The 27,055-nt window shown below is 37.6% G+C and overlaps 1 protein-coding gene and 1 long non-coding RNA gene across 2 annotated transcripts; one reads left to right on the top strand and one right to left on the bottom strand.

Moving 5' to 3' along the window:
- The first annotated feature begins 277 nt into the window (after positions 1–277).
- LOC101741046 (glutamate--cysteine ligase regulatory subunit) lies at positions 278–17,788 on the top strand. Its single transcript, XM_004922535.5, has 6 exons — positions 278–902; positions 4,993–5,269; positions 10,163–10,312; positions 11,303–11,419; positions 12,795–12,980; positions 13,844–17,788. The coding sequence occupies exons 1-6, from the start codon at positions 798–800 to the stop codon at positions 14,008–14,010; spliced, it is 1,002 nt and encodes a 333-aa protein (XP_004922592.1). The 5' UTR covers positions 278–797; the 3' UTR covers positions 14,011–17,788.
- On the bottom strand, positions 12,748–19,998 carry LOC134200746 (uncharacterized). Its single transcript, XR_009975790.1, has 2 exons — positions 19,682–19,998; positions 12,748–13,017 (listed from the first exon to the last, which is right to left on the bottom strand). It is a non-coding gene; the product is annotated as an uncharacterized LOC134200746 (long non-coding RNA).
- Between the last annotated feature and the right edge of the window lie 7,057 nt (positions 19,999–27,055).

Raw genomic sequence — 27,055 nt, 5'->3', positions numbered from 1 at the left:
ACTTTTTATTCGGAAGCAAAAAACAAAGTAAAACGTCCTTACGCACGGAGAGCTATGGGACGACTGAATGAAACCATTCAGGAATTTCAGGAACTAAATGCGATTACACCTTCATAAATGCGTTTCTAATTAGGCTTCTAAATGATTCAGTCAGTCAGAAACCATCCTTGCTACTGAGTTCAGTAGACTAACTTACTTAATGCTGTTACACTTGACTGAATTCAGTAGCGACTGAATTCAGTCGTCTGAGATCAGCCAAGTGTAATAAGCCTAAAACCGTCAAATGACAATCAAAAGTAAATGAGTTAAACAGGTACATACATACCTACTACCGTAATGAATTAAATAAAGATGAAAGATGATTAGTCATTCATTAATCATTCATTGATGACTTGACGTTTCAGTACCCAAGCTTCTGCAAATTTCATGTGCTATGGTTTTGTAAAACGATTACCGTAAAACTTACGGAATCACTATGAATAAAAAAACTATACATATTACTTTATCATCATGTAGTACAGAATATTAACTAAGTATTAAATCAACAGCGATTTAATTTAACGATTTCGTCACAATCTTGAATAATAAATACGTCATATCTACTTTAACCACAGCTGATTGAGGTATAAAACTATGAGTTTCCTTGAAAACTTCTAGTACGGACTTGGTCAGCGTTGACGATAACAGTTCAATTAAATTTGACGTCGATTTTGACCGTAATATTTGTTGTTTGAGTTCTTCGATAACCTTGGTTATTTAAAAGGGTCTGTTGATACAATTTAAAAGTTAATAACTAGATGGCCGCGATGTTACAGAGTGCTTCTAAAGTGACGATAAATACTGGAAATGTCTTGAATTTGATTGACATAAAGAAAAAAGCTGGGCAAAATGTGACTGAGGAGGTTAGTATAGTATAAAAACATCTATCTTTTTTATATTGGTTTGTTTTTATGATTAGCAACTACTATTTAAAAATATACTGGTTCAATGTTTATGTATCGAAAACATTAATTTATGTGTGTTAAATTGTTAGGATTTAACACACTCTCTGAGCAACATTAAATACTTTAAAAAAATCAGTAAAATATGTCTACTATTTCTGTCCATTGGCAATAATAAATAGCAAGTTGGGATAAAAATACTCGGGCATAATTCTGTGATCACCCCTACTTATGTCATAAATCAGATCAATAAATATCAGAACTAAGTACATGAACATTTAACATCCTTTATGTCGTGAGAATGCTCAAGAAGTAAATTAGCTAAAAAATCCCTTTTTTTTTTTAAATACAGTTCTTATTTATTCAAAATATATTTGATACCTACATATAAAATGCATTAGTCTGACTGGATCCGCACCACTCTTGATTCCATTGTCTATGATGCTATCTGAGTAGTCAAAGGCAGGATCAAATGGCACAACATTGTAAAGACAAAAGTTATGGATGGCGGTAGTAACTGAATTTACTCCATTTTGGTTCAAATTTTTAGCTTCTAAGCATTTAAGCAATGAGCCCTGAACAGTCCAAAATTAAAGAAAAAGTTGGATAGAGTGATAATGGATCCAATATAGACTTCTTAAAGTCAATCACAGAGGGTCAATGAATTGGTTGTGATGAAAATTGTTCATGACATACCAAACTGCTATTGCAATAACCAGTTCCTGGGGAGCTGGAGAATACATACTTATTCTAAATAAATCTTGACCCATAAGATGGCATTAGGATTTTCTGCCAAACCTGTCTGGGTATTGTGAGCTGTAACTTCAAGGAATGACTCTAAATAATCTTGGAAGTGTCAATAATCACAAATGCCGCTGCCTAAACAATAAAAAAAAAAGCAAAATAATATTATTAAGTATTGAATTAAAAGGGATACTATCTACTTCATTATATTTATTTATTTTTAATTTAGAACTTTATAAATTAAAAGAAACGACATTTATTATGCTGAGGCAGTAAAAATTAGCTTCAATGAATTCATTCATTTCAAGAATTTTTATCATAGGAAACAATTCAGGAAAAAAATCAAAATCATTCTATAATTCAAAATTAATAAATACTGGCACATTGAAGACTAAAACACTACCTGTAGATGCCATCTTCACATGAAACCTGATGTATGTTGTTAAAATAAAACTCATTCCATTGTTTGAAAACATTGATGAAATATCTTTATATATATATCCTTCAATCTTGTAATGAATTATTTGACAAAATATGTTAAAGTAATTGATTCATGTTTATGTAAGAAAAAAGTAAAAAGAGAACATATGGCGTTTTCTTCTAGAGAAATTTGAGCCCAAGTGGGTAACTTAAGGATTATTGTTTTTACTAGAAAAATCCACAGTCATTATGAGTTACATATGTGGTGGAGACACAAGCCGAAATGCAGAAACTCAAAACTTATAACACACTAAATTTTTATTTTTATTTTTTTATTGCTTAGTTGGGTGGACGAGCTCACAGCCCACCTGATGTTAAGTGGTTACTGGAGCCCATAGACATCTACAACGTAAATGCGCCACCCACCTTGAGATATAAGTTGTAAGGTCTCAGTATAGTTACAACGGCTGCCCCACCCTTCAAACCGAAACGCATTACTGCTTCGCGGCAGAAATAGACAGGGCGGTGGTACCTACCCGCGCGGACTCACAACAGGTCTTACCACCAGTAATTACGCAAATTATAATTTTGCGGGTTTCACTTTTATTACACGATGTTATTCCTTCACCGTGGAAGTCAATCGTGAACATTTGTTGAGTACGTATTTCATTAGAAAAATTGGTACCCGCCTGCGGGATTCGAACACCGGTGCATCGCTTCAACACGAATGCACTGAACGTCTTATCTTTTAGGCCACGACGACTTCAACTTAAGCAGTAATATTGAAATAGATCTTTAACCTATGGTTTTCATAAATAAACACACGTTTCCTTCACGCCAACAAATACCTATTATATATTAGTCACAGAATGGCATTGTTTATTTATCTATGTGCTACTCTGTTTAATTGCGTATTAATGAAAAACATATCATCATAATAATTTTAATGTGCTTATACATTTCAATTTATACTTTTAATATACATAATTAAAATATAAAATCAGATTTCGGTACTCATAGGAACCTTGACTTCAACCTCTCAATCGATTGCCACCTTATTGCTATGCTCTGCCAGACCTAACCTTGAACTGAACGATATCCTTGTTTTAGTCTGTTATTAGTGATTAATACCATTGCTAGATGTAGGTATTTTAAACGTTGCTAACAAATAGATAATATGACGCTATATACGATCATTATGCATAATGCATTATCTGGGTAGCATAAACTCTAGGGTGATAATTTTAGTATGATATGAGTTTTAGGGCAGTTTTGGACAGTAACGACATTTTTCTGATTTGAATTATGAACTATACACCATCTTTGACGCGATAAACAATAAAACCATTAGAGTGAAAAGCTTTCTATGATCTGGTCAGGTCATGAAAAGAATGACTGAGTCATGAATTTCTAAAGAAAGTCTAAAAAAGAGCATCGTGTGGCCGTAGACCACGTGGGCTACTTAAACTGCGTTGGTTGGATAGCAGTGAGCAAGATCCAAAGACAATCGATGGAAACAGGAGGCCAAACAGAGATTCGTCTGGAGAGATTTACTCGATTTGATCAAAGCCTGTCCGCGCCTATAGAGCCTCTGATGATAGGGGCACTAATCGAATCAAAATCGAATCGTAACACGATGAGGAGTGGTGTATATTCCGTACGCGTTATTTTTTATGAACTAGATGATGACCGAGCTTTGCTCGTTGTTTTTTTTTTTGATAACGCCATCTTGTTGTGTTTTTAAAGCGGTTAGTTGCCTTCAATTAAGAAAAATAGTATTATTATTCGCCAATAGATGTCGGGAAGAGTTGATTATTGAAAACACGAATAAAACAACATTTTCTGAAAATAAATCGTAGCTAGATCGATTTATCGCGCCCGAAATCCCCTGTATATTAAATTTTATGAAAATCGTTGGAGCCGTTTCCGAGATTCAGATTATATATATATTAATATACAAAAAATGCTCGTTTAAAGGTATAAGATAAAGCTCATAGCTGCAGACATGAAAGATTCTGATATTTTCTTAGGTTTTCATGAGCAGTGTACATAATTAAAATTAATTTTCTGCAGTGCGCAATTGTGCACAATATTCAAATTTCGACGTATAAAACCTTAGTCGTTCGTGACCACGAGAACTAAAGTATTCATAACATATGGAATAATATAATGACAATAAAAAACAACAGATTGAATCGTAAATAAGGTTTTAATGCACGTATATAATATTTATAAGATGCACGTTACATTATCGCGTAAACGGGCCAAATCGCAATAGCCTGTAAAGTGAACGCTTTTTAAGTAAATGAAGCATCGCTAATGTAGGACGGGCGTTTATTATTTTAATAATTGTACTAACTGGACCGTGCCCTATTCTATTACGTCTGACGTTAGTTGGGGCCAAAATAAACAAAATCACTTACCAATTTCTTCTGTTCCTTTATTCCATTCCATTCTTACCAATACTTCTCACCATGGGCGACGGTAACCACTCACCATCACGTTGGCCGTGTGCACGTCTGCCTACAAGGGCGATAAAAAAAAAACAATTGAAAAATCGTATCGTATAAATTAACTTCACTCATTAGATTAATATGCTTCTAGTATCAGGATGTCTGTTCCATTCTTACCAATACTACTCACCACGGGCGACGGTAACCACATGATTTATTTCTGTGGTAACCACTCACCATCACGTAGGTCGTGTGCACGTCTGCCTACAAGGGCATTAAAAAAAAAAAAACAATTGAAAAATCGTATCGTATAAATTAACTTCACTCATTAGATTAATATGTTTCTAGTATCGGGATGTCAATTAGCGGATATTAAATTTAAAATAAATATTTGTGTTTTAAACTCAAGTTGGGTAAATAAATCAATTCGTTAGCTTTCAGAAAGTATCAAATTAACTCTATCCGAATGGAGTACGGAAAACGGGAAGCCGTTACAGAATGGATCGGCGTTGTCCCACGAAGTTCCAGAAAGGTCTTCTCACTCAACGAACCTAGTCGATTCCACGGCTGAGACCGATGTATATATAACAAGGCCTCATGATGATATCAAAACGAAAATGAGCGAGGAGGAGAGAAAGAATCTGAAGATTGGCGTCAAGATCTTCATCAATGAAGACAGCACGGTTGCATTAAAGGAGTCACTTGAAAATGGTGAGTTGGAATAGTACGCATTTTATTTTGATCATCTTGTAGATGAGCCATGACCCACCTAGAATGGGGTAGACACCCGTAGACATCGTGGAGTTCACGTCGGAAATGTCACTGTTAAACGGTGGATACTTTTGAAATGGATTATATTATAAACTGGCATTAATGTTTCGCAACGAAAAATACGCTATTTGTGGTGTGCGATTTCACAACACGCCCCACTATCGGTAACAACAATCTTCAAATTTTCGACCATTTTTTTAATAGTTAATACCATTTTTTAACAAATGTCAACCTTGCTTTACGGCCCTTAGATCGGACCATTCAGACCCTAAAATATGGCTAACAATTACGTCATTGTTCAATAAGCAATTGTTCAATACGCGGGAAAAGGAACGTTGTATCTTTCAACACCCGCCAAAAACTTGAAAGGGCTGTATATTCGAACTTCATTTGTCTACGTAACCTCAGACTCAGCCCACTAAGTTTCTCGCCGGATCTTCTAAGTGGGTCGCGTTTCCGATCCGGTGGTAGATTCTGCGAAGCACGGCTCTTGCTAGGGTTCGTGTTAGCAACGTCGTCAGGTTTAAGCCCCATGAGCTCACCTACTAGTTAAGGTTACGCTGGAATAGCCTCTCAAGGCTACCAGCTTAGGTAGGAAAAAAAAAACAAAAAAAAAATGTCTACGTGTGTAGCTATAGGTATCATAGAAAAAAAGAACAAAGGCTTGAATTGCGCTAATGACTATCTAAGATCGTTTTCAAACAATAACAATTTCGGAAAATCGATGAAAGTTTTTCCCTCACTTAGTTGTTAAGATAGTATCGAACAAGTTACATTTTCCATAACCAAAGTACTCCTCACCTCAGAAATATTTCCCAGCGGAACTGTTAGCTTGTTAGAATCTTCTCTAAATATAAAAATGAATTGCTGTTCGTTAGTCTCGCTAAAACTCGAGAGCAGCTGGATCGATTTGGCTAATTTTGGTCATGAATTATTAGTGGAAGTCCAGAGAAGGTTTAAAAGGTAGATAAATATGAAAATGCTCGGGATTAAATAAAAATAACAATTTTGTTTTCCCTTTGATGTGTCCCCCGTCGGACGGACTCCTTTTGTTTGTTTTAAGTTTATTTTATACAAAAGTTTAGGTCTTCTATTTATCGATTGAGGCATTACGAAGTTTTTTTTTTTTTTATGATTGAAAGTTTACTGGTGGCCCGAAGGCCTTTCCAGTTTCACCAGGACAGGTGGGCGAGCAAAGGCTCAGCCAAGAGGGGCGGGATTTGCTAACAACTGCCCGAGCGCCTCCGAAGGAGACCTAACAACTCAAGAGCAATTGTTTCGCGAATGAATCTACTACCGGATCGGAATCGCGACCCGCTGAGAAGATCCGACGAGAAACTCAGCGGGCTGATGCATGGGTTAGGTTGCACGTCGACCTCTTTGTCGAGTTCGACGAGTACGGTTACCGGGGTCCTTAAGCCTGCTCCTAGTATTAGAGCTGAAGGCATCTAATGCAAAGGTTATTGGATCTGATGGATCCGTAAGGACGTGTCTAGGGCGTCGACGGTGACTGGCTCCTGCAGGATCAGGATTCGGGGAGTAGTCAGCGGCGGCAACGATAAGGCGATTATCATGACGCATAGCCTTATCGAAGTATCGTTCCGACGCTGACTTCATGTATTTCCGAATTGATTCGAGGCCCAGGTCGTCGTGTAGGTCAACGTTCCTCACGAACCACGGAGCCTCGACAGCTAACCTGCAAAAGCGGGATTGTAGGGATTGGAGGGTGTCTATGTGTGTGCGGGCCGCGTGAGCGAACACCACACTCGCGTAAGTCATGACGGGCCTTATGCAAGTTTTGTAAAGTGTCACCTTGTTCCGAAGGGACATTTTACTCCGCTTACAGATCATGGGGTAGAGTGTACCGAGAATAAACGCGGCACGGTCACGGACTGATTTTATATGCGGGCGGAATGTCATCGATGCATCCAGGGTAACGCCCAGGTACTTGACCTTCCTAGCCCAGGGTATGGGTTGTCTAAAGAGAGTAATCGGGGGTGTGAGATTCCTCCTCCTAATCCAGGAGGAAATCCGTGTGGAGCTTCCCCTCTGAAATAGCACCGCAGTACTTTTCGCTGGGTTGATGTCTGTGCGCCATTTTCGGAACCACTGTCCTAGGGCTAGGGTTGCGCTCTGAAGCTTCTTCGCGATTAGGGACTTATTTCTACTAGAATACTAAACAGTCGTGTCGTCGGCGAATAAAGCTAAATGGGTCGGCGGCGACCGGGTAATATCGTTGACGAATAAGCTAAATAGGAGGGGTGAGAGGACAGAGCCTTGCGGGACTCCAGCTGTGAGAGGTCGTGGGGAGGAGCGGGTTCCCTCGACTCGATATCGAAAAGAGCGGTACGACAAGAAGTCCCGTATGATGAGCACGAGACTATCCGGCACGCCCATGTTGAATAGTTCGATAATCAAACCATTGTGCCAGACTTTGTCGAACGCTTTTGCGACGTCGAAGAAGAGAGCTCCCGTGTATAACGGTTTTGCTCGATTAAGCCCCACAAGAATGTGCTCCGTGAGCCGGTGCACCTGTTGAACGCATGAGTGATTTGTACGGAATCCGAATTGTTCATCGATGAGAATGCCCTTGGATGAGACGAATTCTCTGAGGCGTTTGTAGAGCAGACGCTCATACAGTTTGCCTAGAGACATGAGGAGGCTAATCGGGCGGTAAACATTACGAAGTCTGCCGAGTCAGCGATAAAGGTGATGAGTGCTTGAGAAGAGCATTGTGTGCTTTTTTAGCGGATTTGAATTAGCTCTTCAATGCGCGTATTATTTTATTATTCTCTAAATCGGTTATATTGGTTTTAATTTGTTCTCCCCACTTAATCGTTGGTAGCCTAAGGGACTATTCCAACTATACGTCGATGGGTAGCCGGCCTAAACCTGTTTTTAATGGAGACCACATCAGTGAAGAATCCATTTTAAGGAATACATAAAAAAAGAAAATCTAACTTAATCTAACTTATCAGATCAATAATCAGCACATATTGCCTCAAAATGAATTAAATTTATATTCCTAACTAGCGACCCGCCCTCGCTACGCTTCGGAAACATTAAATTTTATTATTTATAGCTGAGTCCCGCGTTGTTATGTCCCGTCGTAACGCGGGCGACGCCGCGGGGCGAAGCCAGTCTAAAAAAAGTAAAGCCTAAGTTACTCCTTATATCATCATCTACCTATCAGTGAAAGTCCCGTCAAAATCGGTCCAGCCGTTCCAGAGATTAGCCGAAACAAACAGGCAGACAAACAGACAAAAATTGTAAAAAATGCTATTATGGTGTATGTACCGTATATACATTCATATGCATGTAGTAAAAAGCGGTTATTTCAATATTACAAACAGACACTCCAATTTTATTTATATGTATAGATATACAATAAAACATATCATCACACATCATATATTGATAGCGGTGATAAAGCGGCCCAGATTAGTAAATAGCAATCGTAGAACATAAGGAAATTGATTTGCCTAAAGATTAGATTATGTACATAGCTCTATATGATGATACTCTATATGAATGATACGCCAAGCATGGAGGTGGCGAATGATGAGTACATGTTAATAAAGTGTGGATAAATTTGTAGAGTAATATGATGTTCGTTACTTACAATGATGGCCTAGATCCCGCTACATGGGGAGGTCTCCTAAGTTAGTGCATTAGGATGATCTTAAGTAAAGAGATATGGTGGGACATCGTGAGACGCCTTAAGTCTACTGAGAGACTAGAACTTATACTGAGACCTTAGAACTTATATCTCAAAGTGGGTGGCGCGTTTACGTTGTAGATGTCTATGGATTCCAGTATAGAATATTCGAATTTTACATAGTATAGATTTGCTTTTAGTGATACGTATTTGTATACGGCATACAATCTTAATTGGACAGACAGATGTTAAGTGATTAAATAAATATAAAATCAACGATGTCCCAGCGATTAACTCTGATTAGATTACTGTTTTCAGTGCTGGAAACACATAGTGAGAGGGAGAAAGAGAGTTTAGTTACATTTTTTTTATATTTTTTTTATATTCGTTACAGTTTCGTAACATGTTAAAAAAGCATGAGCTATGTCATCTAGTGCTATGAGCCGTGGTCAAACTTATTCCCGTCACGTCCGCCGAAACCAAGTGATATTTAAGTTGATATGTTGAAGTCGTCGTGGCCTAAAGGATAAGACGTCCGGTGCATTCGTGTTGAGCGATGCACCGGTGTTCGAATCCCGCAGGCGTGTACCAATTTTTCTAATAAAATACGTACTTAACAAATGTTCACAATTGACTTCCACGGTGAAGGAATAACATCGTGTAATAAAAATTAAACCCGCAAAATTATAATTTGCGTAATTACTGGTGGTAGGATCTCTTGCGAGTCCGCACGGGTAAGTACCACCGCCCGGCCTATTTCTGCCGTGAAGCAATAATGCCTTTCGGTTTGAAGGGTTTGCAGCCGTTTTAACTATACTGAGAACTTAAAACTCATATCTCAAGGTGGGTGGCGGCATTTACGTTGTAGATGTCTACGGGCTCCGGTAACCACTTAACACTAGGTGGGCTGTGAGGTCGTCCATCTATCTATGCAATAAAATTAAAAAAAAAACAGCAAGTTATTGTTGGAACTATTGTTATATTGGAGTTATTAGCTCCATTTCAGCGGATATTTTTTAATACACTGAGATAGTCCTTACTTCCTCCTTCCATAATTGGGATATCGACTCGCACAATCACTAGCTGAGCTATTATTGTGGCCCATGAATGTAATTGTAAATTTTCGCACCGAAAAACGCTGCGCCCATGTTGATTGCGGTTTTTTTTTAAATTAGTATTCACAGCTTTACAAACGGAGTACATAGACAACGTGATCCTCTCATACAATCCGGATTTCTTGAACACAGTGGAGGCCGGCAACGAAGCAGATCTAAGGAATAGTTATTCAGCCAAAACGTCGCCTATCTCGCTTGGTAGTAACGTCGGTGAGTTTGAATACAGTATTAATAGCACTTTATTGGCATTTTTTTACTGCGTAATCACCTGTAGCTTCAAGGACCTTCCCACAATTTGACTGGTTTGGTAAGCAACCTCACGGAGCTAGTGAGAGAGTTGCTAATACTGGCCCTAACGAAAGCAGTGCTTCGCTGAATCTACCACCGACTGTGGGTTAAGTTGTTCGTCAAACTCTTCGACGAGAACGATGACCGGTGCTTTGAATGCCTAAAAGCACCCAGAGTGGATCGGGACGATCGACCAACATGACGTTTTTTTGAACGGATTCCAATGGGAATGTAACTCTAGACGGCCACGACACCCAACTTAGCATGGTAACGCTTAATTTTCCCATAGACACAGCCCACTGAGTCTCTCGCCGGATCTTCTCAGTGGGTCGCGTTTCCGATCCGGTGGTAGATTCTGCGAAGCACTGCTCTTGCTAAGGTCAGTGTTAGCAACACTCCCGGTTAGAGCCCCGTGAGCTCACCTACACGTCAAGGACAAGCTGAAACAGCCTCTCAAGGCTATCAGCATAGGTAGGAAAGAAATGGTAACGCGCATGGTTATCTAGTACAACACAGGTTTTTTTCCCCAATGCAGACGTGCGTTCTGACCTGAGGGATGGAGCAATCGTCATACAAAGCAATAGAAACCTCTTTCTCATATTAAAAATTAGTAGTGGCAAACTCCTTTGTCTAGGCCCCGTTACCGTGCATTAAAAAAAATATCGAGGAAAGAAACTTCAACGAATGGATAAATTATGAACAAAAAAAGAAATACTTCGAGACTCTTTTATGTATTATGTTTTCCCGTTTTTCTTGTAATTTACCTATTTCTAGGAAATATGGAGAATAAAATATTTATTAATCTCTAACTCTAAAGGTCACAGATTACATAAAAAAAAACCAGAAAATCTTAATAATCTATTCCACTACCATTGCCTGTTTACCGTTACATTTATATATTCAATTTTCCAGCCAAAATACCCAGTACGGAAATAGAGGCGGACAGTGAAGCGGATGCTAGAAAATGTGAAGCTATATTACCTGGAATCAAAGTTCTGTGGGCTGTTTTAGAAGACTATGTGAAAGAAGGTGAGATAGTATTTTTTTTTTGTTATTGCTTAGATGGGTGGATGAGCTCACAGTCCACCTGGTGTTAAGTGGTTACTGGAGCCCATAGACATCTATAACGTAAATGCGCCACCCACCTTGAGACATAAGTTCTAAGGTGTCAATGTAGTTACAACAGCTGCCCCACCCTTCAAACCGAAACGCACTACTGCTTCACGGCAGATATAGGCGGGGTGGTGGTACCTGCCCGTGCGGACTCACAAGAGGTCCTACCGCAGTTTTTTTTTTCTAAAGAATATTGCTTGAGCGTTTTGGCATGGCCCGAAGCAAGACCGGGAGTGTATCCCCCAGGGGAAAGTAGGCCGTCTCAAGCAGGCAGCGCACTGTGGCAGAGGATAAATCGAATAAGCGGTAAAGCGCTTAGCCCACCACTGATCGCAGTGGCGAATTTCTGTGGTAGGACCTCTTGTGAGTCCGCACGGGTAGGTACCACCACCCTGCCTATTTCTGCCGTGAAGCAGTAATGCGTTTCGGTTGGAAGGGTGGGGCAGCCGTTGTAACTATACATAGACCTTAGAACTGTTGTAGATGTCTATGGGCTCCAGTAACCATTTAACACCAGGTGGACTGTGAGCTCGTCCACCCATCTAAGCAATAAAAAAAATTTTAGTCGATAAATGTCATAATAGAGAAATCGCGGTCAGCATAAAAGTCTATGCCAAAACAGGTGTTTAGTAAAAAGTTTTAAATAATTGTGTGTTATTAATTATGTATTTATTCTGATAATTAATATATGTCAGTGGTTGTGCACCACCACAATTTTTATTATCAAGATAAAAAAAAAAACAAAAAAAAAACACGTTATCTGCTTCCGGTACCGAACGCGATATGATAGAGAGCTGGTGACAAAATAATTTCACGGCCACCTTAGTGCCAAATAGATATTGGAAACCATAGATAACGCAACTTTTATGTTAGAGTAAAACCAATCGCCAAACCCTTTAAACTGGAACGCGCGATTTCTGAAGACGGATGTCTGTCGGTATTCACTATACGTTGTCTATGGCTTTCGTGTGCTTAGTGCGAGTTTTTTAACTTCTCGATCACGTAAATCATAATTCAAATTTGTATGGAGTTGGAACAGCCTTCCTACATTTGGCGCTAGGGGGCGCTGTTCCAATTCCATACAAATTTGAGTGATGATTTACGTGATCGAGAAATTAAATAATCCGCACTAAGCACAAAGCGATGCCGGTTGTCTCATTCATTGATCAATATAAAAAAATATACTACGGCCACCCCTATTCTCGATACTTACCCAGGGTTGTCGCAAATCAGACTAGTTGTAATATATGTTGACATTTGATTTAATTTTCGAATTCAATTGTCTTTCAAGGACGCGTGAAGCAGCTCGGCGTGGCGGACGTGGGTGGCGGCTGCCTGAGGGTGCTGCACGCGTGGTCCCGCGTCCGTCCCGCCATCGCGCAGATCAACCTGGCCTCGTGCTGCGTGGTCCCGCCGGCCCTGCACGCGTTCTGCCGCGCCAACGACGTCCAGCTGCTCACACACGCCGACCCGCCGAGTACGTGATCGCAAGCTTAGGCTGCTTTCAGTCTACGCTATAATATAATAGCATATAGTATATACCTTATAGCACCACAATATCGCGCATCATACATTGTTATGGACACGTTCACACTGTACTGTACTTTTGAAGTCGTCGTGGCCTAAAAGATAAGACGTCCGGTTCATTCGTGTTGAGCGATGCGCCGGTGTTCGAATCCCGCAGGCGGGTACCAATTTTTCTAATGAAATACGTACTCAACAAATGTTCACGATTGACTTCCACGGTGAAGGAATAACATCGTGTAATAAAAATGAAACCCGCAAAATTATAATTTGCGTAATTACTGGTGGTAGGACCTCTTGAGAGTCCGCACGGGTGGGTACCACTACCCTGCCAATTTCTGCCGTGAAGCAGTAATGCGTTTCGGTTTGAAGGGTGGGGCAGCCGTTGTAACTATACTTGAGAGCTTAGAACTCATATCTCAAGGTGGGTGGCGGCATTTACGTTGTAGATGTCTATATGCTTCAGTAATCACTTAACACTATGTGTGCTGTGAGCTCGTCCATCCATCTAAGCAATAAAAAAAAATATATATGTGTAATAGTATATAGCTCATAGCACAACAATATCGCGTACCATACATTGTTATGGACACGTTCAAACTGTACTGTACTATATATTATTATTGCCTTAATGTTTAATGTTTTAGCCTATTGCAGTGGCAACATTCTATTAGGTTCAGAAAGAGATAGCAATTTAAGGTTAGAGAGGGTAGGAAGATAGGAAAGGTTTTAGAAAGACGTGTACGAAGTGATTGTGAAGTAATATAAAGAATTTCACTATATTCATCCCGCTTTTACTCATGAACATTCCCACAGATATATTATCGGAAGCCGCATCGAAAACTCAAACCGCCGGTGGCACGGCGTGCGCGACGCTGGACTGGTGCGCGCGGTACCAGGTTCACATAAAATGTCGCGGCGTACTCGCATTGAAAGGATACGTTTGTAAGGCGACCATAGATAATTTACATGGCCATAAATAATGTAAACGAAAAAATGTTGAGTGAGAAAATATCCTTTTTTTTTTTGGACACAGTATGTGCGAAGTTCAGGTCACATTAAACAGTTGATAATTTATTGATTGACAAAAGTTTGTCTGCATGAGAAAATGAATCTATAAAAAAAAAAATATACAAAATAATAACACGTCACAAAACGTTCGCACATTGACAAATCTGTTTTACAGTTTGTATTATATAATGTCAATAATATTTGAAAAAAAAACACAAAGGATAAAAAGCCGTATGTATGGTTATTATAAAAAAAAAAAACTTTCATCAATGAATTGAAAAGTTATAACGTGTAAACCAGTGAACAAATTCAGTGTATTTTCGTTTTTTGACGTAATATTTAAATACTTAGTATGTCCATTAGCAGTATTGAATTTAATAGTGTCACGATAATTTGGTTGACAAATGTAGGAAAAAAAAAATCAAACGGAAATTATGTTTATGTTAAGTTGTGAAAGAAATAAGTGGGTAAAAAACAAAAAAGAATTACAAACATTTGGAATTGTCGTTAAAAGGCTACTACACCCAACGATCTGTTAACTGGACAAAATGATATAGATTATTTCAAAATCAACTTTAGAATACAATCTCGAACATTTTAGTTGGGAAGTCAGAATCTTCAAAAACGTTTTTAATTAAAAAAAAAAAACAAAAATCTATTATTTACGGACGTACTTATTCATGTTATAGTGAATAAAAAATAATTTAAGTTCACCACAGTTTCGATAGTTTTGAGTTTGACAGATCAGTTCCAGTGTTGCCACAGGTAAAAATCAAAACACTTGCTACATATTGGACATAAAACCTTTATTTAAATTATATTTTTATATTATATTTTAGCACAGATAATTTGATTCATAATAACTATAGCCAAGGAAAAACAAAAAAAATGGCCCTTGAATAATATATGAAATAAAAACTACTATTTTGAAAGAAGTTTTAAATATAGCAGCCTATTGAACGTAATATGATTTCAGTTGATTACAGACAATATAAAATTGAAAGAGTTTGACTCTTAGTCATTATGTATAGTTACCAATAATATCTTAAGAACAAAGCCAGTGTTTTGTTTGTTTATTGACACTTGACTTCACAAAACAAAATGACTTACAGACGTGACAACCATGGAGCACAAATCTCGATTTAAACATTAAAAAAAATTATCTGTTCCAATTTAGATTAGATTTTATGGTGACAAGTGAATTATATTGCTTTAAATAATTGGCCTAAAACATAGATAAAGGCCATATTTGCAATAATTTGTGGCATTATGTTTCTGCAATCAAGAAAAGTGACTATAATACATTATACACTTAAAATGGTGGAAATATTCCACATGATACTTGAATACTTAAAAAAGTGAAATCTATACACTTATATATGATGTACTTAAGTTCCATATATACGTATGTAAAATAGGATAAAAATTCTACTTGAAATTTTTTGTATGTATTTTTTTTATTACAAATGGTCATAAACAAATTGAAAAACTTTTAAAGGGAGGGACTACTGTGTATTTTAACAAGTAATTTTGTTCAGTAACATTGATTAATGATGAACATTATAGTATTTAATTGAAATCTAATAATTTTTAACTCTGTATTTTTGTAGTAAATAATGTATATATCCTTAAAAAATATGTACCCTTTAAAAATCGAATGAGATAAGCTACCTATGTAGCAATTAAAATAAAAATTAGCTATATAACATAATGAACACTGGGTACATTACTATAAAATCACATTTTCTATAAAAATACAGAGCCACAATGACTTAGATACATCAATTTGTTTTTCTATTTATTTATTTGGATGAGATGCAATAAAAAATATTGGTGAAAGAAACCTGCTTGGTACAATACGTTCAATACAGGTCATCATTTTTTTGATGTCTGTAAAATATCAGGAATATATATTAAAAATATTGTTAACATTATTTTGCATGTCCCTAATAATTTTAGTTGGGTCAATAAAAATGTATGTACTTTATGTTAAGAAAAATTTCATTGTTGAAATAGCAACATTTTTTGTTTGTTTTAAGAATCTAATTTTGATTTAGATATCGAATTGAAAATCTTTGATTTGATTCTTACATTGGCCATTTTATTACCAGTTCTTTATTTTACCATTAATCCTAATTTATTAATGTTAAATATATGTAGAACAAATTATTGGATTCGTCACAGTCAAGCATAAAGAATAATGTAACCCAGTGATTTTAAAGTATCTACTTTATTCGGAGAATATTAATTAAACATTTAATATTTTTACAAGCAAAAATAAATTATAATTTTAAGGCCCTCATTCAGATATATTATTATATTATTATGAAATATATATAGCCATCTTTTACAACTATACCTATATATATAATAATGCCTACATAGTGAATTATGAATGTATAATCTGTGCCTAATAATAGTTCAATGTGTTAATCAAGTATCGAATGTTTCATTATGAAAACCTAATTGCCGTGATTTATTTATTAAATTAAAATACCTAAGTACGCGTTGGCGAATAATAATTAAATTCCATAAGTAGATACAATAGCACTAAGAATATGGTACAAAATTATCTTTTTTCCCCTTTAGTCACGGGTTGGGTTAGCGTTTTGCAAAATGCAGGTTGTCTTAGGCAATCTGAGCTACGGTAAAAAGCGGCGACTCTGTGCTCCAATCGAAGAAAACCGGCGAAAAGAGTATATTTTCCAGCCGTTAGTTATTTAATATTTTCCAATAATATTAGCATAGACAATCATAGAAGTTACAGTCGTGAACACGGATGTACATTTTTTGTACTTTTCAAATTGTAACTTAATCTAATTTATTATAGATTTTTATATCAACATTTTTAGAGTACGTTCTCTGTAAAAGAAAATCTTAAGAAAATCTGACGAAAATACTAATCCTATTCGATTTTACTTAAGTATGGAATTCTGTCAAAATATTTTTAAACTTTCTGTAGTTTTTAAACATAAACTATTGGATTCAATCGCGTAGCATTTAATTTTTATTATGCTTTTTTTGTGTACCTAAAATAACGGATAAAAAAATGTAACGGATTTTCAAAATAATGCTTCTTAGGCACAAAAATAAGATGTGTATTTATAATACGATAGTTATTTAAAACTAATACTTGTTAAGTTAACGAATAAAATTCGATATTGTAATCTCAGTGTAAGTTAGGAAAAATTATTTATCTTGGTTAAAAAGTACCGTCTTAAACTGGGTATTGGTGTAACAAGTAATTTGGAATGGCGACCATTACCGAAGCGGGAAAATGTTGTACGTAATGTGATTTTAACCCGACCCACAGATCCATTGGTTAAATTAAAAGATGATCTTTCGTGAACGCGATTTTGATTGGTCGCGCCAAGTGTGACGCCTGACGCGTCCGCTGTAGATTATCTTACATTACGCGGTATTAAATAAAGTTTTTTTTTTTATTATTATCGAAAACTTCTGTCCGTATTCTCGTTTGACTAAGGGAAGCTGTGCAATTTGAACGAAGCGAAGGTGTATTAGGGATGGGATTTTTTTTTCTAATTTAATGATTCTTAATTATTTTTCACATGGCAATTGTTTTTGAGTTGCTACAAAAAGAGGTACGCTAGCTTATCTGGTATTTGGTGTTTTTTTTTTTTTTAAATTGTACATTGCTTATGTATTAATAGAGCATTTATTTGAACGATCTTAGATGAATTGTATTTAATATTTATTGGAAAATACATATTTTATTTGAGAGACGAAGAATTTGTGTTTTTATTATTTTAAAACTACCGAAGCAAAGTGAGTATCTTCGATTTACATTGCTCCGTTGATACTAAGGTTAAAGTCTCCAGCGAATGAGGATAGAAATGGATTGGATTGGAAATATGATTTTTTTTGAAGTGATTTCAAATCGGATGCAACGGAAAAAAACAACAGGTAAGAGACACAAATACAAAAATGTGTAGGATGAAGCCAGCAAAGAATGAGACAGAAATATACATACTATTTAATACAGCGCCATCTGTGAGATTTTTTAATACTAACGTGTGTATGAAAGCTCTTGTAGTGAATTTTAATTTAGGATTATACGTGAAATTAAAATATCAATTCACAGAGGGCGCTACCTTACAATTATTTACTAATGACAAAATTTTACATATACTTAAGACGTTCAGGATAATTGTATTTTAATTTTGGAAGGTGAATTCACTTCACTTCTACCACGTGTGAATTGCACACATGTATTTTTTTATTGCTTGGCCATCCAAGCTCACGGCCCACCTGGTGTTAAGTCTTTACCGCAGTCCATTAAAGTCTCCAGCGAATGAGGATATAAATGGATTGGATTGGAAATATTTGTTTTTATTGCTTGGATGGGTGTACAAGCTCACGGCCCACCTGGTGTTAAGTTTTTACCGCAGTCCATTAAAGTCTCCAGCGAATGAGGATATAAATGGATTGGATTGGAAATATTTGTTTATTATTGCTTGGATGGGTGTACAAGCTCACGGCCCACCTGGTGTTAAGTGTTTACCACAGTCCATAGAAACCTGTGACGTAAATACCGCCACCCACCTCGAGACATGAGTTCTTAGGTCTCAATTTTTACAGTACAATGGCTGCCCCACCCTTCAAGCCGAAACGCATTAATGCTTCACGACACAAATAGGCAGGGTGGTGGTACCTACCCTTGCGGACTCACAAGGTGTCCTCCCACCAGTAATTACGCGCATAACCCGCGGCGGGTTATGCGCTTTGCCGTGATTTCATAAATTACTAAAATTTGTGGATTTGATTTTTATTACACTACTAGCTTCCCCACACAGCTTCACTCGCATTGTAATTGTGTGGTTGGAGATCCGTACTCTGCAGTGGCATGAAAGGTACCCTATATATTGGTGTTTACCTACAAAATGACCGTTTAGTATCTATATGCAGAGTTTCAGTCATTTATATAAATATATTTATCTATGAATCAAAATTCTATCAATCAAATACCAGAAAAACAGAAAAACATTGAGAGCCAGAGCCTTGTAATGATAAGTCTAGTAAACTTAAAATGAAACCATACTAGAATTTTTTTAAATATTAGGTATATGTAGGTATAAAAAACACTAAATTGCGAACGTCTATTTCCAACCTGTAAGAATATGCAATCAAGGATGATCCGAATAAAACATTCAAGTAACAATATTGCATTTTTTTTTGCCAACCAAAAGTTCGTCAAAATAATACCTTAGCCTGAGCTGTTGAATTGATTATTGTTATTGCTCCTACACGCCGAACTAAGCGTGCTTAGAACTCGTCAACGGGCAATCCGAATTATCATTCGTCATATCTCGGTATTTAATTGGGCCATTTTTATAATTGTTATGCTAGAGGCAGTATGATAACATTATCTTGTGCTTACTCAACAAGGTCCGTCGACTAATATACGAAAAATAATCACAATAGAACAAGAAGACCACCCCTACCCAATGTGCGTTTAACGATCGATTTATATTCACAACACCAGCAGCTGACGAAATGAAGCGAATAACTTTATAAGTGAGTTTAATAAAAAGGGTTTTTTAGAAGGAAACAGGATATCGTCTTCCGCGGCGACCCGGCTACCGGTGACGACGTTTTTTTTTTTTAAATTGGAGAAACGCTTACCCACTTTCGATACTTGCTATTGTTCATTATAATACAAGCGGCTTGCGTCGCGTTTTCGCAGTTTTCTGATTATCTGTCAAATCAATCTGTCATTTCAGTTTAGATTATCTGTCGAATTATAGAAAACTGTGAGTTATAGACATATTTAAATTGTCGTCATCTCTTTCGCACACCCACAACTTAACGGCAACGAGATTACGATTTGCATCATTTTCTGTTGTTTTACAATCACCCCGACCACTTCATTTTAATCGTTTCTTAGTTATTCATTTTGAATGACACAGTACAGTACAGCATTACTGTTTTTGAGATAATACATTTTTACGTATGTGTAGAAAAATATTACGTTATTGAAGTGAAACTTCTTTAGATTCGTTGTAATTTCAAACTCGATGAAACGAAAAAATAAGTCCATAGAGACACAAACACATAAATCTATAGGATTCAGCCGGCGAGAGAATGAGATAGAACACATTAGACGTTCTCGGTCTCCTCTTTGTGCGACTCTTTGTAGCATCCCCACTATCGTCTACTAAACGTTGTCCATATGTATGCTCCTGTGTAGTGGAATAGTCAGTATATCTATATCTTATTTATAAGTTTCATTTCTACCGTGTGTGACTTGCACACACACACACAGTTTTTTATTTCTGTTCGATGTTTTAGAACAATTATTATTGAACTCCAAACTTTTGGATAAGAGTAGCGTTAGTTGTAAGAGCATGGTCACCACCATCCGGTTACAGCACATGCGCTATCTCGTCGGTTCCCAGACCGACCTAAAGAGGCCCAAGTACTTTTCAGCTGTAACCTGGCCTACCGCCTCCAAGTGGGCAGATCAGTGCGAAGTGAGAAGAGCTCTCGTCTGGGCCTAAAACGGTCTCAGAGTTAAATGCCTACTTTTTGGCAAAAGCAGAATGCGCACACGTAAGCGCATACAGGCACGCACACTCAAACACACGTAGTTTGCTTGCGTAATACTAGTTCAACCTTGTTCGCCTTACTCATCACTCGCTAAGCTAATCTAAAGATTTCCTTAAGTTTTAACGAAAGCGGTGCCGCCCATGCGGAGTATATTGAGAATATACGCAGACATCAAATGATTAGACAGATACCTCATATAGCACGATAGATAAATTATTGTTACAGTCAACCGGTTGACGTCAAAATTGTCTGCGACATAGCACCCTCAAATTTCATGTATTTTACACAGGAATATTGCAAAATGTTGCGGCATTAATTCTATGTTGTTAGATAATCGAATTACCGAAGTGCCGGGAGTTACACAACTAGACAATATGGAAAGCGACGGGAAATTGTGCGCGGACAATTTCGGCGAGATCTCAGAGGCGCGCGCCGCCTCACTGAATTGGACGGTTTGCAAAAAAGTTTGTTTTAGTTTACATTTCGTTGTGAAATAAATTCTTTTTTACGTGTGGTAGGCCCTCTTGTGAGTCCGCACGGGTAGGTACCACTCTGGCTATTTCTGCCGTGAAGCAGTAGTGTGTTTCGGTTTGAAGGGCGGGGCAGCCGTTGTAACTATACTATACTATACTACTGAGACCTTAGAACTTATATCTTAAGGTGGCTGGCGCATTTCTATGGGCTCCAATAACCACTTAACAACCAGGTAGGCTGTGAACTCGTCCACCCTTCAAAGCAATAAAAAAAAGTCACAGTCATACTCGTATCGAGCGATGCGACTTGCCGGTGCTTAAATACCGTGCAAGTACCAATATTTCTAAATAAATACGTAACGAACTCATGTTTGAGTGAAAGAATAACAGCATGTAACAAAAATCAATTCCGCAAAAAATTTAATATGAATAATTACTATATAATCACGACAGACCTCAAGCCTCAAAGGTGATGTCATACGCGTTATGATGTGGCTAAGGTGATCTATGAACTTTTTCACCTATCTAGGTACATGTTTCGAAATATAAATAGTTTTAATTTATGTGTATTGAAAGGGTTTGGTTACTTAAATATAATATGTACATACATTAAATACGCACTTTGAACATTAGTCTGGTACAATTTATAGATACCAAAAGCTTTTCTCGATTATTATCCATCGTTTTATGTTACCTAAAAACTGTGTGAGGTATTTAATCTTTAGGCATCCATGTACCAAATTGTTGTTTCAGAGGGCTGGGGTCGTGGCTGATCGGTATCTGAGATACATCACCCTCATTTCCCAATATTTAGGGGCTCCATTAATATATAAGCCGGTCATGAGCGCAGTATACATACTAATAGGAAAACCTATAGATATAGCTCACTTAATTTCTCGCCGGAACTTCTTAGATGGTCGCGATTCCGATCCGGTAGTAGATTCGGCGAAACACTGCTCTTACTAGAGCTATGTAGTGTTAGTAAATCCTCTCAGATTGAGCCCGTGTGCTCACTAATCCATCCGCGCGTAGCTGGTATAGCCCCAAGTTACTAGCGAGTAAATACGGGAAAATTTGGTATGTACAATAAATACGTGTAGTAATAATTGCAAACGATCATCATACATCTTACAAGTGTAATAATAATAATAATAATAAATTTTATTCCATACAAAAATAATTAAAACTTAATAACAAATAATTTGAACAGACATTAATGAATTAAAAAAGTCCGTTTCTTATATTAATTTATTATTGATTATTATTTACATTATTTCTGTACGGACCCCCCTCGAGCAAAAGCCTCCTCTAAGCTACACCACTTCTTTTTATCTTTGGCGGTGTTCAGCCAATCTTTATCAGCCACTGCTACAATTGTAAACGATCAACAAACATCTTACACGTACTAAATATAAAATAAATATTATTTAATACATGATTTATCTGCGAACCGTACCGAGTTGAGTCAAACGTCAAATGCGCGTGCGCTTGGTGCCCGTGAAATTGTCACACTCTTACTTTCTCGATGCAGAAAGATATCCGTCCTTCCTTTCGCTTTAATAGCAACAAATCAACGTACTTCGGGACAGGTGTATGAACCTTAATTACAACGACGCCGTCTTGTATTTTATTACGTGCGAGAACTAAATATAGAATAATTATTTCAGTTGTTTTATATTGTTGTTTATAAATACTCTCAGTACAAATATACAGTAGATTCTGTTGAATAGACTATTCGAATTGTTTTTAAACGTACATACGTTTATTTTAACTATTTAATTCGACTTGAGAATTTTGCTGTAACTTTTTATGGCCTTTGTAGGAAGACGAGCATACGGCCTACGTGATAGTAAGTGGTTACTGTCGCTCATGGACATCAGCAATGCCAGAGGGGAGAACCAAGTCGCTGCCTACAGTTTATTAGTTTATTATTAGTTTAAGGCTAGCATTTCTAGAGGCTATTTGTTCATTTTTAGAAGTGGGCTAGGACGAGACTGTTAGAAACCTGATTAATGTGTATCGAGCTATGTACAATATATGTAAGCACCAATATTTAAATAAATACGTTCTAATATGTGTTCACGAATGACTTCGACTGTGAAGGAATTGCTTTGTCTAATAAAATTTAAGCAACCAAATATTAGAAATTTCCTTAATCTCTGGTATTGCCCATGCCACTGAGCTACGCACCAGATCTCTTCACTAACCACTGGTCGCAATTTTTATTCGATGGTAGATTCAGCCAGGCTCTGCTCTTGCCAGGGAATTGGGCGCGCACTGCGGTACCGTAGGTCTGGTGTAGCCGGTGTGGTGGAGCTCGATGGGGTTTAGTCGGTAGTTGGTTTTGCGGGACGAGCGCCTCGTACGCCTTTTTCAAGGCGTAGTCTCCTGCGAGGAATTCGGGGAGGTGGAGGATCTTGGCCCTCCTCGACCCTCCTCTTCCTTTCAGGAGGCATCGGAGTCCGACATAGCCCGTTTCGTTACCTCCTCGGACCGGGTATCCGTAAATGGATTCCCCAGCGTTAAAAAAAAGGGTAGATGTTAGCAAAATTTTTCCGGCTAAGCCCCGTGAGCTTATGAGTAGGTACCAGTCACAGTGAAGTCACAATAGCCTTTCTAAGCGGGTTCGTATGGTCACCATCCTTCTTCTGCAGCTAAGCAAAGCGCCAAGAGTAGGACCGGCTTTAAAGCCTAAGCAATAAAGCTCAAACTTCGCCCTTAACGAGCATTGTGATGTTCAAGCTATGATATCCAGGGGCCTTACTCATCCTTCAACACCAAGTCCCAAGTCGACGATGAGTTCGTTTTATCATTTTGATTATTTAAAAAAAAACTGGTATGGTTTTAGCTGACGCGGTTACGTTTTACTGACACTAGATGGCGCCGCTTAAATTCCGTCACAGTCATCGTAGAGTTAAGAGCTAAAGTATTTAATATAACTAAAGTCACAGCTCTACACTGCTCAATTCTGAAGTTGGATTCCTAAATTAATTAAATCAAAACCATAATAGTAATTAAGATAAGAATTCGGTGTTTGATTTCGATATATGCCTTTGTGTTCATGGTTTTAGGACTTTTTTCTTTAATTTGCTCAACATAACAATAGCCTTGTGTGATGATTAAGAACTTTTTATTACATAGATATATGGACTGGCTCATAGTCAATCTGATGTTTAGCGGTTATCGGAGCCAATGAATATTATAACCGGAATACCGCTAAGAAACAACAACAACAACAACAAAGTATGACAACTGTCCGATTCAAAGGTATTCTGACAGCATTTATTCAAGTTGAAATGCTCTAACGTGTCATATTTAATTCTAACTAGAGGTCCCGCAGTAGTCGATATTATGATTGTATTTTATACTTCTATAATCACAAATTTCGCCAAGGCTACTCTATATTTTTTTTTTAATAAAGACGAACAATATTTAATCTATTCTCAATTTGACCATAGACGTCAAGAACAAAAGTTTGACAATAAATAGTATGCATGCGTGTGTGCGTCAAATACATGGTATGTAGTGTGTGTAATGTTTTCTTTATTGATTTAATGTATCTTTTACGCATTATTTAAAAAAAATATTAGCATTGTGCACTTCTTCTCTATATTCTCTATAAGTGTGGAAAACTTCATACTCCTCCGTCCGCGCAATTTTCGTAAAAAGGGATACAAAGTTTTTGCTTCACGTATTAATATATAGATGACAATTCCGAATACCACGACTCACCAAAACACAAGAGCATCGTTGGTAAATAGTTGTAAGTTGAATACGTTCGCTGTCGAGTGCTGGATGCGCGATGATTACTGTCATTTTCCACTTTCACGACCTCCGAAACATGCGCGAGCATTTGAGCATGCTGTACGCCGTGTAGACGTTTTGGAATTTATTTGATGAGACCGATTATTTCGGTCAAGATCGGTCCGAGTCTTACATCAGACTCAACCAAGACATAAGAAGGGCAAGGTGGCGAATTAGATGTTTGGATGAGCTCACAGCCCGCCTGGTGTTAAGTGGTTACCGGAGCCTATAGACATCTCCAAAATCCACACGGCTGCCCCACACTTCAAGCCGAAACGCATTACTGCTTCACGGCAGAAATAGGCGGGGTGGTGGTGCCTAACCGTGCGGACTCACAAGAGGTCCTACCACCAGTAATAAAAATTCGTGTGAATTTTCTCACCACTATATCACAGTAATGATATTCTGTCATTTTAGTTTTCAGCTCCTGCCGGTAGGTTAGGCGTTCTCAATTGCGATTCACGATTTTACTCAATAAAATCAAACCCAATAAACTTTGAGGTTATATTTTCTTGCATTTCGGAGGTTCATAAACATAATTAAAACCACTTTTACGATTTAATCTCGCGCTTTTTTTTCTCATTACATTATTACTGATGTTTCGATTGCTTGACAGATTTCGTGATGACGGACAACTAAGGCCTTAGTTAGGTTTACGCAGCGGTTTTAAACGAGCAATTCTTGTATATTAATATATACTTATATAATCTGAATCTCGGAAACGGCTCCAACGATTTTCATAAAATTTAGTATACAGGGGGTTTCTGGGGTGATAAATCGATCTAGCTACGATTTATTTTCAGAAAATGTTGTTTTATTCGTGTTTTCAATAATCAACTCTTCCCGACATCTATTGTCGAATAATAATACTATTTTTCTTAATTGAGGCCAACTAACCAAGACGGCGTTATCAAAAAAAAAAAAAAACCAAGCATAGCTCGGTCATCATCTAGTATCTAAATTAACCAAGCTCAGGTTTTTGCAAAAGCATTCTTCGCTGTTACTCTTGTAACAGAAATAAAAGTGCAACGTACCTATGTGTATCGCAATTGTCGTTCAGACGTACCGCAAGTGGTACCCGCGACACAATCAAGATGTTATCTGGGGCGTGCACCTCAGGAGGGTTTCACACTCGCACTCGCAGACACGTGACGTGTAGCCTGTGTGCTAAGTGCGAGTTTTTTAACGCTCTCGATAACGTAAAAGTTAACACAAATTTGTATGCAGTTGGAACCGCGCCCCTAGCGGCAAACGTAAGCAAACGTTCCCTACAAATTTTAGTTATTTTTTTTTATTGCTCAGATGGGCGGGCGAGCTCACAGCCCACCTGGTGTTAAGTGGTTACTGGAGCCCATAGACATTCACAACGTAAATACGCCACCCATCTTGAGATATAAGTTCTAAGGTCTCAAGTATAGTTACAACGGCTGCCCCACCCTTCAAACCGAAAGGCATTACTGCTTCCCGGCAGAAATAGGCAGGGCGGTGAAGTCCGCGCGGACTCACAAGAGGTCCTACCACCAGTAATAAGTTAACTTTTCGTATTCGAGAACGTTAAAAATCTCGCACTAAGCTCACTGATATAACTGGGAAACTTAACTAGCGTTCAGAAGCCCGTGTTCTAAGACATATATTTGATATTTAGGTCTGTCTGAGAAATTAATTATGAGTACCCACATCTAGTTAAGCCTAGACAGATGGCAGTGCGCTTAATGAAGTTAATGGATATGCAGGTTACTTTGGAGTGAAACAAAAATTGTTGATCTTGGATGATTAAGACCTTTATCGATGTGATCCCTACTCGGAGGATAAATAAAGCAAATACTATCGCTTTGATGGGAAATAGTTATTGTCGTAGATCGGATATATTTGAGCTAACCAAATCGGCCAAATAAATTTCGCTTATCTTTAAAGACCAGAGAAGAAGTCTCTTGGTTTAATAATGATACTCTCGTACCAGGGATGTGCTATGGCGATGCTCAAATTCTGCGTGCAAGTATCATTTTTCTAAAAAAAATGTGTTTGGACGTGCTCACGATTGACTTAGACTAGTGCTATGCAACCTCTTTTCGTTCACGTCTTTCTGGTCGTTCCCTCAATGCTGAGGATCGTGACTGTATGTCAATCTTCTCCACTCGGTCCGGTTCTGCGCCATATGTACCGCTCCCCATAT

The sequence above is a fragment of the Bombyx mori genome, chromosome 20 (assembly GCF_030269925.1).
Source record: "Bombyx mori chromosome 20, ASM3026992v2".
NCBI lineage: Eukaryota > Metazoa > Arthropoda > Insecta > Lepidoptera > Bombycidae > Bombyx > Bombyx mori.
This window is presented reverse-complemented; position numbering and strand designations above follow the sequence as displayed.

Coding starts and splice junctions, on each gene's coding strand:
- LOC101741046 (XM_004922535.5), top strand. CDS start 798: ATGGCCGCGATGTTACAGAGTGCTTCTAAAGTGACGATAAATACTGGA. Junction 903..4,992: donor GGCAAAATGTGACTGAGGAG/GTTAGTATAGTA, acceptor TCAATTCGTTAG/CTTTCAGAAAGTATCAAATT. Junction 10,313..11,302: donor CTCGCTTGGTAGTAACGTCG/GTGAGTTTGAAT, acceptor TCAATTTTCCAG/CCAAAATACCCAGTACGGAA.